Source organism: Cinclus cinclus, chromosome 9 (assembly GCF_963662255.1).
Source record: "Cinclus cinclus chromosome 9, bCinCin1.1, whole genome shotgun sequence".
NCBI lineage: Eukaryota > Metazoa > Chordata > Aves > Passeriformes > Cinclidae > Cinclus > Cinclus cinclus.
Genome location: NC_085054.1, coordinates 12,957,165 through 12,973,631, shown reverse-complemented (window position 1 = coordinate 12,973,631; position 16,467 = coordinate 12,957,165). Strand labels below are relative to the sequence as shown.

At 38.0% G+C, this 16,467-nt stretch overlaps 1 protein-coding gene across 1 annotated transcript in view; it reads right to left on the bottom strand.

The window, feature by feature from the left end:
- Window positions 1-16,467, bottom strand: part of RBMS1 (RNA binding motif single stranded interacting protein 1) — a 90,520-nt gene that overhangs the window by 26,135 nt on the left and 47,918 nt on the right. Inside the window, exons 3-4 of the mRNA XM_062498409.1 lie at window positions 14,288-14,346; window positions 11,414-11,505 (exon numbers count right to left, since the gene is read on the bottom strand). Coding sequence (XP_062354393.1) covers window positions 11,414-11,505; window positions 14,288-14,346 — 151 coding nt within the window. The remainder of the gene's footprint in view (window positions 1-11,413; window positions 11,506-14,287; window positions 14,347-16,467) is intronic.

The following is a 16,467-nucleotide window of genomic DNA, read 5'->3' as shown; positions in this document are numbered from 1 at the left end:
AAAGCATGAAGAAAGCCAGATGCAAATACAGAAGAGAAAAGATTGGGATGGCAATTGGAAAATAATGAGGAAAAATGAGAAAATTGATTTAAGAGTATGTACATTCCCATAGTAAAAACAAAAGAATAGGGTGATACAGAAGTGAGTAGGACACTGTCATCTCCTTCTGGACGTGAACATTTTTGACTTTTCATCAATCTTTTATGTTATGCATTCAGATAATACACAAGTCTTGCAAAACCTTTTGCTAGAAACAGACAAAACCAGAAAGGAGTGCAGCCAGGAGATGAGCAATCAGGGAGGAGACAAATGTAGCCACATCTTTGACATTCCCCTGATCTTAGGCTGCTCACTACTTTGTGTTATCTATGTGTGTGCCACAAAATGACACCTCAAAGAAACCTTGTTGAAATTGATGATTTCCAGTGTTTGTCTACAGATTCCCCAGCTGTGCCAAGGGAGCACCTCCTTCATGCTGGTGACCACTGGCCTTGCTGTACTGAAGCACTTTCTTAATCTACACAGATTGATGTGATATGGTCCTTAAAGTTGTGCAAAACTTCAATGTCACCACTGTTACCCTGGTATAAATTTAAGTCTCTGCAGTATGCCCACATTCAGTAGAAGTTTTCTAGCATCAGCAGTGATATGATCTGTAATCAATTTTATTGATATACAATTTTCAGAGAATCACAGAACAGGTAAGGCTGGAAAGGACCATGGCTGGTCATCCTAGATCACATTGCACAGGACTGTGTTCAGACAGTTCTTGGATATGTCCAGTGAGGGACACTCCATTGTTTCTCTGGGCAATCCATTCCAGTGCCCTGTCACTGCACAGTAAAGAAGTTCTTCCTTATTTGCATGTGGAACTCCCTGTGCATCGATTTCTGCCCATTGTCCACACTCATTGCTCCCAACATACTTGATGGCACAGTCCACAACATATTTTCCCTCTGTACAAGAGGGCTGACTGGCTTGCAGGGAAGTTTCAATCAAACCAGACAACAAAAACAAACCATACAAAACCACAACACTTGCTTCCTGCCATTAAAGCGTTTCTAAAAGTGATTATACTGAATGGATGGTGATATCCTCATGCAGATCAGGCATCAAGTTGTCCTTAAGATGCCCTTATATTAACAATATCTCAGTACTTTTAGTAGCATATTGCATAATTTTATAACTTGTTAGCTTGGATATCACCTCTCAGTTTGGATTACCTTTTCCTAGGAGAGGAAGGAAAAAAGAAAAAAGAAAAAAAAAAAAAAAAAAAAGAAGTCTTGGAACTTAGGGGAAGGCCACACCTCTTATGCACAGAAAGGAATTTTCCTGTCCCAAAAACTAATGAAAACTAAAAATGGGGAAGCAAATTCTAGGTCCAAAAACCTTTACTTATCTGCATTTTTACCCCAAGCCTCACATTCAGTTCAAAAGAATTAATGTTTTGAAGTTTTTCAAAAGGGTTTTAAAAGAAATTTGAACTAAAGACCTATAGAAGGTAAATGTCTTCCACTATATCCTCCTGATGTGCATGCCTCTGCCACTGATACGACTGCAATTCCTAGCCACACCAAAATCCCACATACCTTACAGAACAACCTTTCCCAGTTCCCAAGTGTTGCCCCCGTTGGCTCCTTTATGGCTGATTACGAATGACATTTGATTACCCTGTATGATTTTTCTTTTGTTACCTAGTGGAGACATCCCCCTTCCCAAATAATACTGAATCTATGCAGCACACAGACAAGTTTGGGGTTCAAATTATCTTATCACAGGGTATCTGAACTATTTTTTATATTAGAAAAAGCCACAGAAAGAGAAGACAAGAAAGTGGATTCACTGTGAGGCCAGGGCTGACATTAATATTAATATTAATTGCTGGGCAGCATTACAGCAGTTACATCTTGATATTCAGCTCAAATTTCCTCAGGCAGGAATGTGAGATGAAGAACAGATTTCACAGTGTTAGAACTGGTTTGTTGCTTAGGTAATATTAAGCAATTTTGTTTTGCACCTTGAGATATGTAGGCTTAACTTCCTTCTTTAATGAGTTCTGTTAGCAAAAGGAGGAGGTTTAAAGGAGGTTTCAGGCACTGGCATTACAAAATTGCACTTGTAGCCATAGCAAGATTTTCTGGAATTCCAAATAGTATTTGAAAGGAAAAATTTTGAATGTTTTACCTCTTATTATAGGCTGTAAAATATATTGCAGGCAAATATCCTAAAACTTCCCTAACTAATCTAAAACAGTATATCAGCTGGAAAGCCAGACTCTTTGCATTTTTTTATATAATTTCCTAATGTTTTTATTCTAGAATAACAGAAAGTATAAAAGCATTTTCATAGAAAAATTCTAACATTTGAGAAGATAAAAAGGTCCCATTTTGTTCAGAGTACTACAAGTGTAATTTACATGTAAAAAACCAAAAACAAACAAACAAATAAAAAAACCAAACAAAAAACCACAAAAACAAACAAAAAACCCCCCAAAACAAACAAACATAAGATTACATTTAGAATCACCCAACAGAGAAAGAAATTCAGTCAAGTGCAGAAACTCAGAGAAACCTGTTCAGGGAAGTGGGCAGAGCACACTCTCCTTCTCTTGAGCTCCCGCTGAAGCCCAGGGCTTTCCAGATTCCCACATTATCCTGGCACTGTATTCAGGATGAGACCATGATCTTTCCCTGCCAAAAGGGGCACAAGGACCTGCTGCCATTGACTGCCTATTAGATGCTTGTACTTATCCACCTACCAGAGAAAACTCCCTGCCACAAAATCATGTAACACTGTTGTTAGGAAAGGCAGTGCTCCACTCTGGAAGAACATTAGCAACTTCAACACTAATCCACATTACAAAGCTCTTGGGAAAAAAAGAGAAAAAAGAAGTGCATCTGAGGAAGCTGTTCTAAGGAAATTGTTTTCTCTAAATAGAAAGCATTTTGTGATGGAACAATTTTACTTGTGACCCATGAAACAATATGCATTTTGCATTATTAATTACTGGGGTTTGGTCAGGTACATGCTCAAAGGCTGACTGGAAAGGGCTTCTGCGTTCCTGACCCTTTCTCCAGTCTTCCGTCATTCTAGTACAGCCTGAATATTCCCAGTGATTCAGTTACTTCTGATTTGCTCCTTTGATGGAACACACAGACCACAGCAGATAAAGGGGAGTTTGAAAACACTTCTACAGACATCCATAGCTAGAACTGGTAAAGATGGCAGGCATAGGAGGGAAATGAAAAGTAAAAACGCTGCCAACAGATGAGGATACCTCACTGAAATCCTGGAATACAACTTGAAATTTCTTCCATCTGTAATTCATCCAGCAAAATAGTTGAAATGCCAACAAACACATTCCACAGTGCACTGAGGTGGTATCTGCATTGCAGGTGCAAACCCACAGCCACCCTGGGGAGCAGCAGCAGTTCAGCTATAAGGATAAATCACAGAACCACAGAATATCTAAGCTGGAAGGGACCCATAGAGATCACCAAGTCCAGCTAGGTCAGGACAGATTAATTTAAGCCACTTTTTCACTTTTCAAGAAAAGAAAGAGACTGCCATTGGTTCACAAAAGGACTGATTTGCACCCCCTGCTACTGTTGGCATAGATGCAAAGCAAGACTGAATTTTTTCTAGAGTGTATTTGGAATTTTATATGGTTTGCCAGTGGAAGGCTTGTACCCATTAATGTGCAAAATACCTCCTCTCATCCTGTGGGCAGCTTACTTCACTGTGCAGCTTCTGTCATGTCCACAAGGCTACTAAACCCTGAAACAGCTATCTGGGTATGTTTTGGGAGATCATAAGCAGCAAGTTAGTTCCTTCCCCTTAGAACACACTGGATTTCCAAGCTGACTTCCAAATAGCAGCCACACCTAGAATCCTCCTTCCATCTCTGTGCTATCTTACACAAATGGCACTGTATAAACAGATGTTTGCCATTATACATGATTTTGTCATGGAAAATGATTACAGGTTAACAGTTAAAATTCAGAAAGGAGAAAGACAAACTATTTAAGTCATCCCCCTCTCTCTGGCAAGCAGGAGTTTAATTCTCTAAGTTTTGTGACTTTTTTCCTTACCAAAACCTCTCACCATAGCTTAATTCACAGGGTTATTACCATTCTGTATCAGAAGAGAAAAAAAAATCCTTTAATACCTGAGTTTTTAATTCCTCTTCTGGAATTAGGGGTTAGAAAAGAAAAAGTGAAAACAGAAAAATATACCTTGCAACATAACTCAGCTCAAACCTTGCCTATACACTGTAATCACTCTTAGGATTTAAAGGTAGGTGTTCCTTTGCTTAAAATCCATAAAATTGTATAAGCCACTTTCCTCTTACATACCTTATATATCTTGAAATTATCTGCACAATTTTATGGAAATGATCAAAAAGATTTACTGAAGTCAATGGAAAGTTCCCTAATTTCGGGCAGCAAGTCTCCATTAACATATAAACCACTGAATATAATTTTCTCTTTTTTAATTCTATATATTTTAGGAAAACTGCTTAATTTGAGTGTCTTCATATCTCATGCAGGGTTCTTCTTAATTTACAGAACCCTCAGCAGATCCTGAATGATGCTGAAATAGTTCAGCATTTTCAGATTATGGGCAATGTCAGGAAATTTGTGGGCTACTCTAAGTACCCATATTACTGAGGAAACTAGCAAGTCTTGTTTTAAGCAATGCAAGTCATCAAGTTTCTATCAGTCCTTACTCACCAAAAACCTTAAGCTGTGTCTCCAGAAGTTCTGTGCCAGAATGTAAGCAGAAGTATAAAGATGCAGAGCAGAGCTCTTGCAGAGTAACGTGCTGCTTTTTCCCAAAGAGCTCGTACAAGACACAGCATTTCTTACAAAAGTGATAGGAATGATCAACTGCTAATATTTATTTCTGTAGAAAGAGGTGATCAGGATTCCTATATAAGGTGAAGTGCTTTACCATCATCTGAAAGAAATTAACAAAAACCTCCCTGTGCGTGTGGAATTGCTCCTAAATTGCGAGCAAGAAACTTGGCAAAAGGCAAAGACATCTGTTTTCTGTTGTTGTGTGTAAGGTCAGAGTGAACCTATAGCCATTCACAAACATGTGACTAGGCTCTGCTCACAGCATGGAAGATCCTCTGCCTGATAGGGGAGGGATTAAATGCTTGTCTGCCTTCATATAGATACTACTTCAACATTTACAATTGGCCAGTGTCTCACTGAAATATGTCTGTTCTAGCCACAGTTTTAATACTGTCTGACCACAGACTGTTAACAACACAATTCGGGGAGAAATCACTACCATAATCTTCACTTGTTCTCCAGAACTGCGTATGATTAATAAACTAAACATCTGAATTTATTTTTACAGGCACATCTGTATTAAGAAGAGGAATTAACTACAATAAGCATTGTGACTAATCTGACTATCACTTCATTAATACATTCTTTTTTTATTTCTCAGTGATTTTGCCTTCCCTTTGCCAGAAGGGCACAAAGGTACTCCCTGGGAGCTCTGAATGAGCCCACCACAGTTCATAAGAAGGCACCAGACCCTTGTCACAACAAGCCACAGCACTACTTAGCAACTGATGTAAGACTTTTGTGGGCTGAAGCTCTTTACTCAAGGCAAGTGGTTGTTAACTGTCTATTTAGTGCACTTGCAATTCCTGCAGTGATAGTCATTTGGCTCTCAGGTAAGTAAAATTTAGCGTACCTTCAATTTATTTTATAATTACTTTTAAGAAGTTTTACAGATATAAGGAGAAAAACTTATTATATTTCTTTTAAATCTGTTACAGTAAGATTTAATACTATTACCTAAAAAAAGTAGTAAAAACTAGGTAAAAAGAAAACTTTTCAAGACAGTTGCTAAAAACTGTTGCAGAAATCTGCTTGAGTTAGCTCCAGTTTGCCTGTCATCTGTTCTTTGGCATTCAGAAGCCCAGATGCAGAATAAAAAAAATTGCAACATGCCTACCTTCTCCAGTTAGATTAAGTGCACTAGCTACCATGGTAACCTAAACTATTTCTCTTACTTTGCTCTGTAGGAATGAAAACTGATTTAATTCTCCAGAAGGTTGTCACAGTGAAGACAAGTACTATAAGCAATACATTACCCAACCTCAAAAAAGTTAGCTATTTCTCATTTTTGCTCATTTAAAACCATGTTCTTCATCAGCAACATAAAGAAGAGCTGCCTTCAACACATTATGCTTATCAGCTGTGGAAAAGCCTTGATTTCTGTTACAGAGATGAGGACAAGCAGCTAAGCAGCTCTTCCCTACCCAAGTTCACACTTCATATGGTGTGACAATTCAACTTTTCCAAATACATTTGGGGAAAAAGTCACCTAGACTAAGCTTAAAGTATAAAAACTTAGAAAAGAAAGATATAAAGCTACCTGCACATGGAGAGTACATCACGGTTCTGCCTTTGTAACCATGAGTGAAAAATATAAAGATTTCAAATTCAGGTCACCTCTGTACTCCAGAGGAATACCATTAACTCAGACAATGGGCTCATATTCATCATAAGATAAAACCCACCCCCACACATTCTACAATATGGTCTGATGCTTTGAGGGCCTCTAGACCACTCCAGAAAACACAAATTGTGTCTTAAGAATGGTGGAAGTCAGTATGTGGTGGGAGAGCATCCTTTACATTGTTAGCACCTTGTTATTCTGACACAATTCAAATAAGAAACAATTGTTAAGACGGCCCTAATTTTTTGCACAAGCTTAAAATATTTGAAAGTATTTAGTGACATGCTAATGTGAGAGCTAATACAAATAAGCAGGACCACACTTCACTGTGTCAGCGGAAGGGAAGACTGTAAGGAGGAGGAAATAGTAACATTATGAATCTGAAGGCCTAAGTCCTAAAAATGTGCAACTCTGGGGAAATCTTCGAATGGATAAACAGTGAGTCTTCCCACAAAAATGCACATTAGTACATAGAACAACATTCCTTGGCTCAAATTAACAAGTCTCACTGACCACAGAAATCTTCCATGTCGGTGGACTACTTTGTTTTCTAAAGGTAACTTTATGCTTCCATAGGGGGAAAAAAAAACCCAAACAAACAGGAAAACACAAACTGGAAAACAACGAATATCAACCATATAAGTTATAAATTATCTTGACAATCTTATAGTAAAGTTGTAAATACAGGAGAACAACAACTCTCATTAGGAGAGAGAGAACTGAAGGGATGTGAGAAGACAAGGTCTTCAACAACAAAGTATGGAGAATCAGGGTCAGAGTCCATCATAGCTGTGTTGTACTTGGATGGTCTAAATCATTTTAAAGAGAAGACACTACACTAATTTTAAACACATGGTTGAAGTTCAACTGTGAGAATGTCCATTAATCCTCCTTGTGATGCCTAAAGTACATTGCAAGCTCTTTGCAAAAAGTGGTAATTCCTTACGTAGAGCAATTTTAGTAGATATAAGCCTTTCACTATTATCTCAGAAATCTGTCAACCTACCAGGAGATGGACAATCTGGTTGTACAAATGTCCCTGCCATGCCAGGAAGGAGTTAACACTCAATGAAGTCTGAGCTGGCAGAGCCACACTGGTATTCTAGCTGGCTTATGCAGCTCTACACTGCTGCCAGTATAATATAGATATTCTCTTGCTAACTTTATCTGGGCTGCAAACACAATGATTCTCTTCCTGTCTTAAGTTTGCCAGACAGAAAGATGAGAACAACTGTGGGTTTTACTAACCATTCTTATTTAGTAGCCCCTTTTCACCTTTTATATTTATATATTAGTTTACATCCAGAATGTAAGAATTAGTTAACTTTCCATTTGAAACAGTTGCTTCAATAGCTACAGGTGAATTCAGTTAACACCATTTGATGGGACAGAACTTGGTCGGAGCAACGACTTGAATGCTTTTTGTTAACCTCAAAGTCAAAAGCCCATGAGAACGCAAAATACCAATATATAGTGGATTTTCTGTGTGCATTTATCTTCCTATACACAAAGACACTTTCTGTCTGCTCTGAATAATGTAGAAACCTAGAGTTATCTCACTTTCACCTGTGGGGTGCTGGGAAGAGAAGAGAGCTCTCAGAAAAAATCACTCTGACAGCAATCACAACTTTCCTAACTAACAAAATGGTCAGAGCTTTTCAATACTACTACTAATCTTACCTAAAGACTGCACAGCTCTACAAAATCACAGCTTTTAAATTTATGATTATTGGTTTATAATCACTCCTCTAGAAGCAAGAATAATAAAATAAGACATTTCAATAAATTAAAAGGAATGAAAATAATAATTGGACACCCAGCAGTTACTAACTAGCTTCGAAATAACACTACTGTTGCAAGACATGTATTTGCTCCTTAATCTGTTGAGTAAGAGATAATCTGCTGGTTTTACTGGTGAGTCCTGAAACAAGCTGGCTACCAGTACGGCTTCCATCATCTGATCCCCTTTCACAGCCACTTACATACTCTGAAAAAGATGGACTTATCACTAGCAATACTCAAGTAGAAGAGAGAAGAGGGGCAATAGCTTGTTAAATCCATTTTAAATTTCCATTCAACAACTACTCTCACCCCCTGGCTAGGCAATTAGCACCTTATGTGAGCTGCCTTGTCTTAGCCAAGGGTTCCCAGTTCAGATCTCAGGAAGAGCAGAGTAGCTGAAGACATGGTATTGCATGAGCAATGGACTGACACAGGGTTGCAATATCGTGGCACATCCTGAGTGGTAGCCTCTTCTCCACCAGCAGTGGCCCCAGGGATAGATTTGGCAGGATTTTGCCTGAAGCCATATCTCAGACACTGGGGCCTTCCTACTCTGCTCTTGAGCCAAATCAACTTGGAAGAAGACTGCCAAGTACAGCATGATTTTACCCCGTGGATAGGAGTCATCATCATCATCATCATCATCATGTAATTCACTACTTAATATTTTGAAAAATAATATAACTGTAATTTGAGGTTATCTCTACAAAACAAAAATTTTAATATTTAAAAATCTGAACCACTTCCACACTAAAGCAGAATTTGCAGATAAACTTGATGACATGAGTAGTTTTTAGCTCACTGACCTAGAGCTACAACAGGACACTGCAAAAAGGGCAGAGTCAGAATGTGGCTTCAGCAAGAACATTTTCCTCCCTGTTCTTTTCCTTCCTGTGGGTCAGGAACCACGTCTGGAGGGAAGCTGAGAGCACTGAGGAACTGTGCTGCTCCTGACACGCTGGGCACAGAGCAATTACAACATCTTCCTATGGATAAATCCCACCCTGGGCATGGATTTCCTCTTTGAAACTGCAGCAGCTGCGGCGTTCAGTCAGGAAATCGATTGCCCAGCCAGCCAGGAAACTCCTCAAATCCTTCTCTGTGACACTCAGGCTGAAGCCTGAAGCAGTGTCATTACAGGACCACCACCCATGGCACAGGTGGTCACACGCAAAAGGATAAAATACTAAACACACAAACACAAACTTTTGTCGTGTGTTGCATGTGAAGGGTGCGATTTGCTAATCTAGCCAAAGCAACTGTGACTGTCCATTCCCAGTTTGGAGCATCTAAGCAGAGATAGGATTTTTTAGATAAAAGGGGAGCAGCATTGCCCAGGGGGAAAAAAAATCCAATGGCTCAAAACAGACAAAAATCAAAATACTCAAACTCACAGTCACTAGTGACTGCTTGTTGTGATACTGTTCATTGGGCTGATTTTGGGGTTGGTCTTTTTAGTAATTCAAACACTCTCTCTGTATTAATTGGCAGAACAAGTTTCACTGGAATGCAAACCTCATAGTTACAGGTTTCCCAGAGGTCATCAGGCTTGACACAAGGTCAGAAAAATACCCAAAACTGTTGGACATTTTGGTGCACATCTTTTCATTAATGCTAACAAGAAGAAGTATTACTGATCTTGCAACTGTCAGAGGAAATGAGTCAGAAATATATACTATAAAAAAGATTAAGAAACTATTCATTAGGTTACTATAGTTAATTATTAGAGCTTCTCCATCAACTCAAGAAAACAATTAAATCAGACAAAGTTCATTAAGAAAATGAATTTACATGACTTCAAAATCTCTTTTTGCCCCTCCTACCTAGATATCATATTCCTAAGACGGCAGACAGAACTTTGAAAAATCTGGGGTATATTTTAAAGTGATCACCTAAAATCTAAAAATTAAATAAATGGCCTTTATTAAGCATACATAGAACCTTATAAAAGGAAAAAAAATAACAAGTGTTTTCCAGTAAGCATGTATGTTTGTGTCATGGCTGTAACGAAACATGCATTAAGTATGAAGCATATGGTTTCCATTTTGTTGCCCTGGAATCCATCCAAAGACATTTATGTTGTTAGCTTAACTGTTCCCTTCAGCTGAGAAACTGTGGAAAATATCTCATCTGAAAAAAATCTGCACCTAGTGGAAAACTATAAAAGATTTGCTAGATTTTTAGCAGACTACATTAATAAAAAAGCCTCTGTGATTACTGGATTTTAGGTTTTTTTATATTAGTATATAATTTTCAAGCTAAAAATAAATTTGCTTTAAGAGGTACAAGAATTATATCAGCAGATTATACTGGTAATATTTTCTGTAGTTAACAAATTTGTAGAGGTGTTTATGGCTCTCTTTTGGAACCAGGCCATCTGACTCAACAAGAATGAATTATGGTATCATTACCAAAGTATCATCTCCCTAAATTCATAAAAGAGCACTGAAGATGCTCTGAAGATCACATGTGGCTAATAAGCTGGTTCAGAGGCAAGGTTCATTAAAAATTAGAGAAAAAGAAGAGCACTCTCATTCTGTTATTTTTTAATAATTCTCGGGTTTGCCTTGATGCAGAAATAGGTCAGCCAAGAGCTGGCTAAGAATTTCAAGACATCTATCACCAATGCTCAGATTCAAGTTTTACTTATATTAGCAAAAAAGTATACCAGAAGGACTGAAACAGTTCAAGGGTTATTTTTTGCTATGGTATGCATAAAAAATAATCCCTAAATCACAAGGTTTCTAACCTCAGTAACAAACAGACAGTCTATGAAACCTTTCATACATTTTTGCTATAAACCAATTCATAAAGCCTGCTGTAGTTTTTACAAATTATTGCTAAGCTTTTGTTTGATGAAGGCAATGGAAAAGACTATTATGAATAAATTGATAAATGCAACGAGATCAGTTTGGAGACTTTACAATATCATGCTTCTTTATTTAATTAGTTGAGATTATTTGGGATATGGCAGTCAAAGTGTCTCCATTTCATTACCTTAACAATCATGTGGCTTGAGGACTGTGCTCTCTGTAAAGGGCCCTGCAGCTGGAGACTCCACACTGCCCTTGTGCCACCACACAAGAAACTGTGGTGGCTGCTCACCTTCACAACCCATTGCAAGAATTAACTGGTTATTTTAACTCACCTTTGCCATCTGTGCTTGGACTCCACTGGCCTTTAAAGCAGAAACTGCCTTCTGAGCAGCTGCTGGGCTATCAAAGTCAACAAAACCGTAACCTGAAAGAGAAAACATCATTTTTGTTAACAAGACAGCAACCAGCTCATAAACAAACACTTCACAGCCACCAGCCATGCTACTGGCATGGATATTTAATACCATTTTCTTGTTCATGGAGAGGGACAATTTGAACTCAAGTTCTTCATGCAGTGTCCCCCCAAGAAAAAAATCTAGCAAAGTTCTTGAACCTTGAACTGGTGGGGATCTGCCCTAATGGAACAAATCAATTTCCATGACAACTCATTACCAGAATTTTGACCAAATTGCTAACAAGCAGTAGAGTGCTTTGCTTTGTATTCTATGGTATGTAACTTCTAGCAGCAGATTACTTCAGAGATCACCAAATAAAGCATCATCTGTTAATTTTTCTGAAGTAAATTCTTATTACAGTAAGAATAAATGACAAGTCGGTCTGTAAATTACTCCTCGTTTATTCAAAACTGCGAGAAGAATTTAGTTTATACATACCTACCAAATTTTTGGTAAATCACTTATCTCACTGTATATACATAAAAGGTTAATTTAAAACTGAGTGAAAACCCAGCTCTATTGAAAGCATGAGAAAAACTGTCCTGAAAGCTTTTTCTACACCATATAATGCAAACTTCAAACATTAAAATAAGCTTAACACCAATTGAAACAAATTCCATGCATCTGCAATAATCTGTTTTCTTATTCTGAACAAGAACACATAACTAAGGGATTCCAGGATGTCCAAATAGTAATATACCTTGGCCTTAACAGACACTGACCTTACAGGCTGGAATTTTTAATCCAGCCTGGGAATTGGAGGCTCAAGGCTCACCAAGAGGTAGTCAGGGTTTGGAAGCTACTTCCACAAGACGTTATTGCAAACCTCATCGTGCATTTTTCAACCCCCCTCTCTTTCACCAGTGAACTGCCCAAGCATTAATAAAATCCCTTTACAGAGTTAAGGTTGGGGTGAAAGAAAACAAACAAAAAACCAACAATGAAATAACCTCTGGAAGAGTAGAAAATGGAAACATTTCACAATATATTACCTTCCTCTTACAGTATAACTATACTGAGAAAAGGCTGTCTAATGCTGTAACAGAACAAGCTTTAAAGCTCTTAACTTGGGAAAAACAACTCAAGCAGCCTTGTACATCAGTGCAAGCTTATTTATGCTGCCAAGAAGCTGAAGAAAGCAGCATATTGTTTTGTGTAACACGTGGTGGTGTGGGTTGTTAAATCCCCACATGAAACAAAGTGAGTTAGTTCATACCAAGTTTTGTGCTGCCAAGGCAAGACTAACTTCCCATATCCCAAACTAGCTCTCCACACCCATGGCAGCCTGGGTTATTACCAACACACTGCAGGGTGTAATACAGACAAAGTTACATACTGACACCAAGCATGCCATCAAAGCTGGCTTTGCCACCTTCCAGATGATATAGAAGCTCAATTGCTCGTTGTTCTCGTTAGTTTAAACCCCATGGTGTGTTTTTTGGCAAAAGCCAGAGATGCTGTCAATCTTTTGGTTAAATTCCAGTTAGATATTTGCATTCTGCCTACTTATGTTCCCACTGCAATTTCAGGGACACACAGTGAGCTCACCTAGCAGTGTACTGTCACAACAGGCTGTTAGCTACCGCTTTTTGTCAATGAGATTTAAATTCTGTACTGAAAAAGTAATCTTAAATCTCTTAAAGAATTAATGTAAGAATTTCTGTATCTCTGAAAGGATTGCTGAACACTTCAGTAACTGACAGAATGGACAAACTAAATCAGTTAAGTGCAGTCATAGGTGTTAATTAATTAAAATAATTGAAAAGGGTATCTTCTCTTTCCTAGTCACAATTACATCTGCATACAAGTCAGGAAAAAAATTTCTAGAAATGTTGTTTTCTGAACCGTCAATACCTCTTTAATTTGCTTAAGATGGGGACTTGAGAAGCTATGTCCCTGCACTGATTCCAAGTTCTGCACAAAAGCCTTGTCTTAATTAATGATGAATTCTCCTCCCTCTGCCTATCAGCTTTCTGCTCATTCATAGACACTATGCTTATTAAAACTGCTCAATCAGCTGACTTAATATTTCACTTTGCTTAGAAATTATCCTCTTAATTGTAAAAAACTAAAGTCTGAAATCTGGAATTTCAGTGTCTGCTACCACACCTTCTCCCACCACAAATGTGCTGGGATCCAAACTGCTGCAATTGCAGTGAGTGAAGAAAATCCATGAAGTGATGTATCCAGCTTGTCTAGAGGAGTTCTGATTTATTTTTTTTTCCCAGCTGCAATTACTTCATTGAAAATGAACCTTCTCTTTGCTCCCAATACATTCAATAGAACATAACAAAACACAATCTGAGTACTGGAACATGTAATTAAGTGCTGCTTCAAGCTACACTAATCAATGGAGCTTATTTCCACAATGTATAATTTTTTAAGATGCTTAGTACAGTTGAATGGTCATCTGCAAGCTTCCCTAGTTTCTCCAGGCAAAGGGGGAAAAGCTGTTTTTAACTCCATTTTTGTTTTTAAAATAGAGGTGAGCTGCCAGCCAGCACTGTGCATGTGAGCTTCACTCTGGCTCGGCTGCGCCACTGACACCGGCTGTCTGCCAGCTCCAAGGAGGCAAATGCATTGAATACACCAACCACCAGCAAGAACAAAACTCATTTAGGAACAAGAATGGGAAAAAAAGCCCACTCCAAACCAACAAAGGTAAAAAGCACTTAAAATACAACATCAACGCATTTTATGGAATCGGTTATGACTTTCAGGGGAACACAGAATAAAGGAAAATATACATACCTTTGCATTTGTTTGTAGTCTTGTCCAAAATAGCCTTCGTGGATACAATTTTCCCATACCTAAAATGTATTATACATGTGTAAGGAAAATGAGAAAAGAACATCCTATTATACGTCCTATTAGACACACAAATCACTTCATTTTATATCATTATATCTTTATCTTATATCTCTATCTTGTATCTTTATATCCTTTATATCTATATTCTTTATACAAAATGAAACAATATATAGATTATCTAATTATGGAATGCAAACTCATACATAGATGGAAGTGACAAAAAAGATCAACAGTTTCAAGCACGATCTTGTTCTATTTGCCCTATATTCTCAGTGGCACCACAGAATCACAGAACAAGCCAGAAAACAGTGCTTTATAGGTAAGAATTTCATGCACTTGAAATCCTGGTAGGTACAGGACACCACATTATAGATATAAGATGGGACTGTCTCAGTATATAGACCAGTTAAAGCAGACCAGTTGCCTTGTCAGTGCTAGGCTTCCTGGCTAGCGCAGTATGGAAAGAGAAAAAAGAATAGAGAGAGAAAAACCCAGCAAAACCCCAACACAAATAAAAAAACATTACTTCTGATTAAGTATTATTCTGTTCTGGAATGCGACAAGCGCAAGACTTAAGAAAGCTGATCAACAAAGTTGGCAAAAAAACTCTGTACATTTATGTAACTATAAGAAATTCCAACTAAAACAAAACCAAACCAAAACAAAAATATCCCTCGGGAAAGTTTCAATTTTCTTTTTCTTATTGCTGGTTTCTCAGCTTCTCAGTACCTGGTAAGCCCAGTCTGCTATGCAGCTCAAAGGTGAGCACACAGTGATCTCAGCAACTAAGCTTGGGAAACAGGTCGAGAGCAACCCCAGCTTTAAGAATAAATGTCTGTGAAGCACTCTGCAAAGTTTATCAGAATTAGGTATTTTGATCATTTTTAGAGTAGAATTTGTTCCTCCTTGCAACTTCCCTTGGAATAAAAATCCCACCTTCAGTTTAAAAACAGCAATTCTCTTGGCCTGCATCAACAGTGGGACTGGAAATGGAGCACAGGTTTCCCAAGCTCCTTCCCACATCCTCCTCTGTTTGCTTGTCAACTACACTTGTTAGGGTGCCCTGAGCACAGAAGAAAACAATGATGCAAAGAAGTCTGCTTTCACTTGAGAATGTAATGCAACATATTACACTAACTGGTGTATCTATGCACTGTATGCTAGGAGACTCTTTATCATTGTACAAGAGCCCAAAATGAATGGACAATTATGAGAAATGTTATCAGTATATGAAATGGGAATTTGGGGAAAAATGAACTTTTGCCATTTTACCTGCTTAACGGAAATTCAACAGAGTGAGTATGATTTCAAAAAACATTACGCCAAATTACAACTAACTCCATTTCTGCAGCAGCTGTATTAATCTTAAAAATTCTTCAAAATATATTGTAAGTCTAATAAATTACTTAGTTTGTTAAGAGCACTCAACTATTCTCTTGCAAAGTGATAGTTATTCAAAGGCAAAGCCTATTTACAAAGTATTTGCCCCACAAAGAGGATTTAAATACATCTCTCAGTGTATCTATCACTCTTTGTGACCAGTTTCAAGACCCTGTTGTTTATGCAATAGCTATCAGATGGCTTCAAACAGTTGCAAGGGAGTAAACCCATGTCACAAGCCATGGGGTGGTATAGCTTCCTTCTTTTATGTGAAACTGTAAGCATCTACACCAATATAAAATAGAACTATCCATCTATAGCCTAAAACCACACAAGCGTCAATTAAAATCAGTGCATACCTAAATTTACCATTTTAGAAACTGTAATAAAGCAACAGAAATTGTGCATAGTTGGAGCAGGTACTTCCTTATTCATACCACTTATTCTCCAAATATGTCATTCCATTCAGGAAGCTGTATAGTCCCTAAGTCAAAACTTCTCACGTTTTCTCCAGAATTTTTTGAGTGCAGAGTAAACGCACATGCTTACATGAGAGAGGCAAAACTGCTCAGGGCACATGCACCCAGCATGACATTTGACAGCCAGGATACTCCATACCCTATCAGCCTTCCTAAAGCTTCTTAAAGTGAAGAGCTACACAGCCTTTTGTGGGGAAAAAAATCCCTGAAGGATGATCTCGTCTCTGCCACTGTGTCAGTTCTTGAAAGCACAGCAAGTGG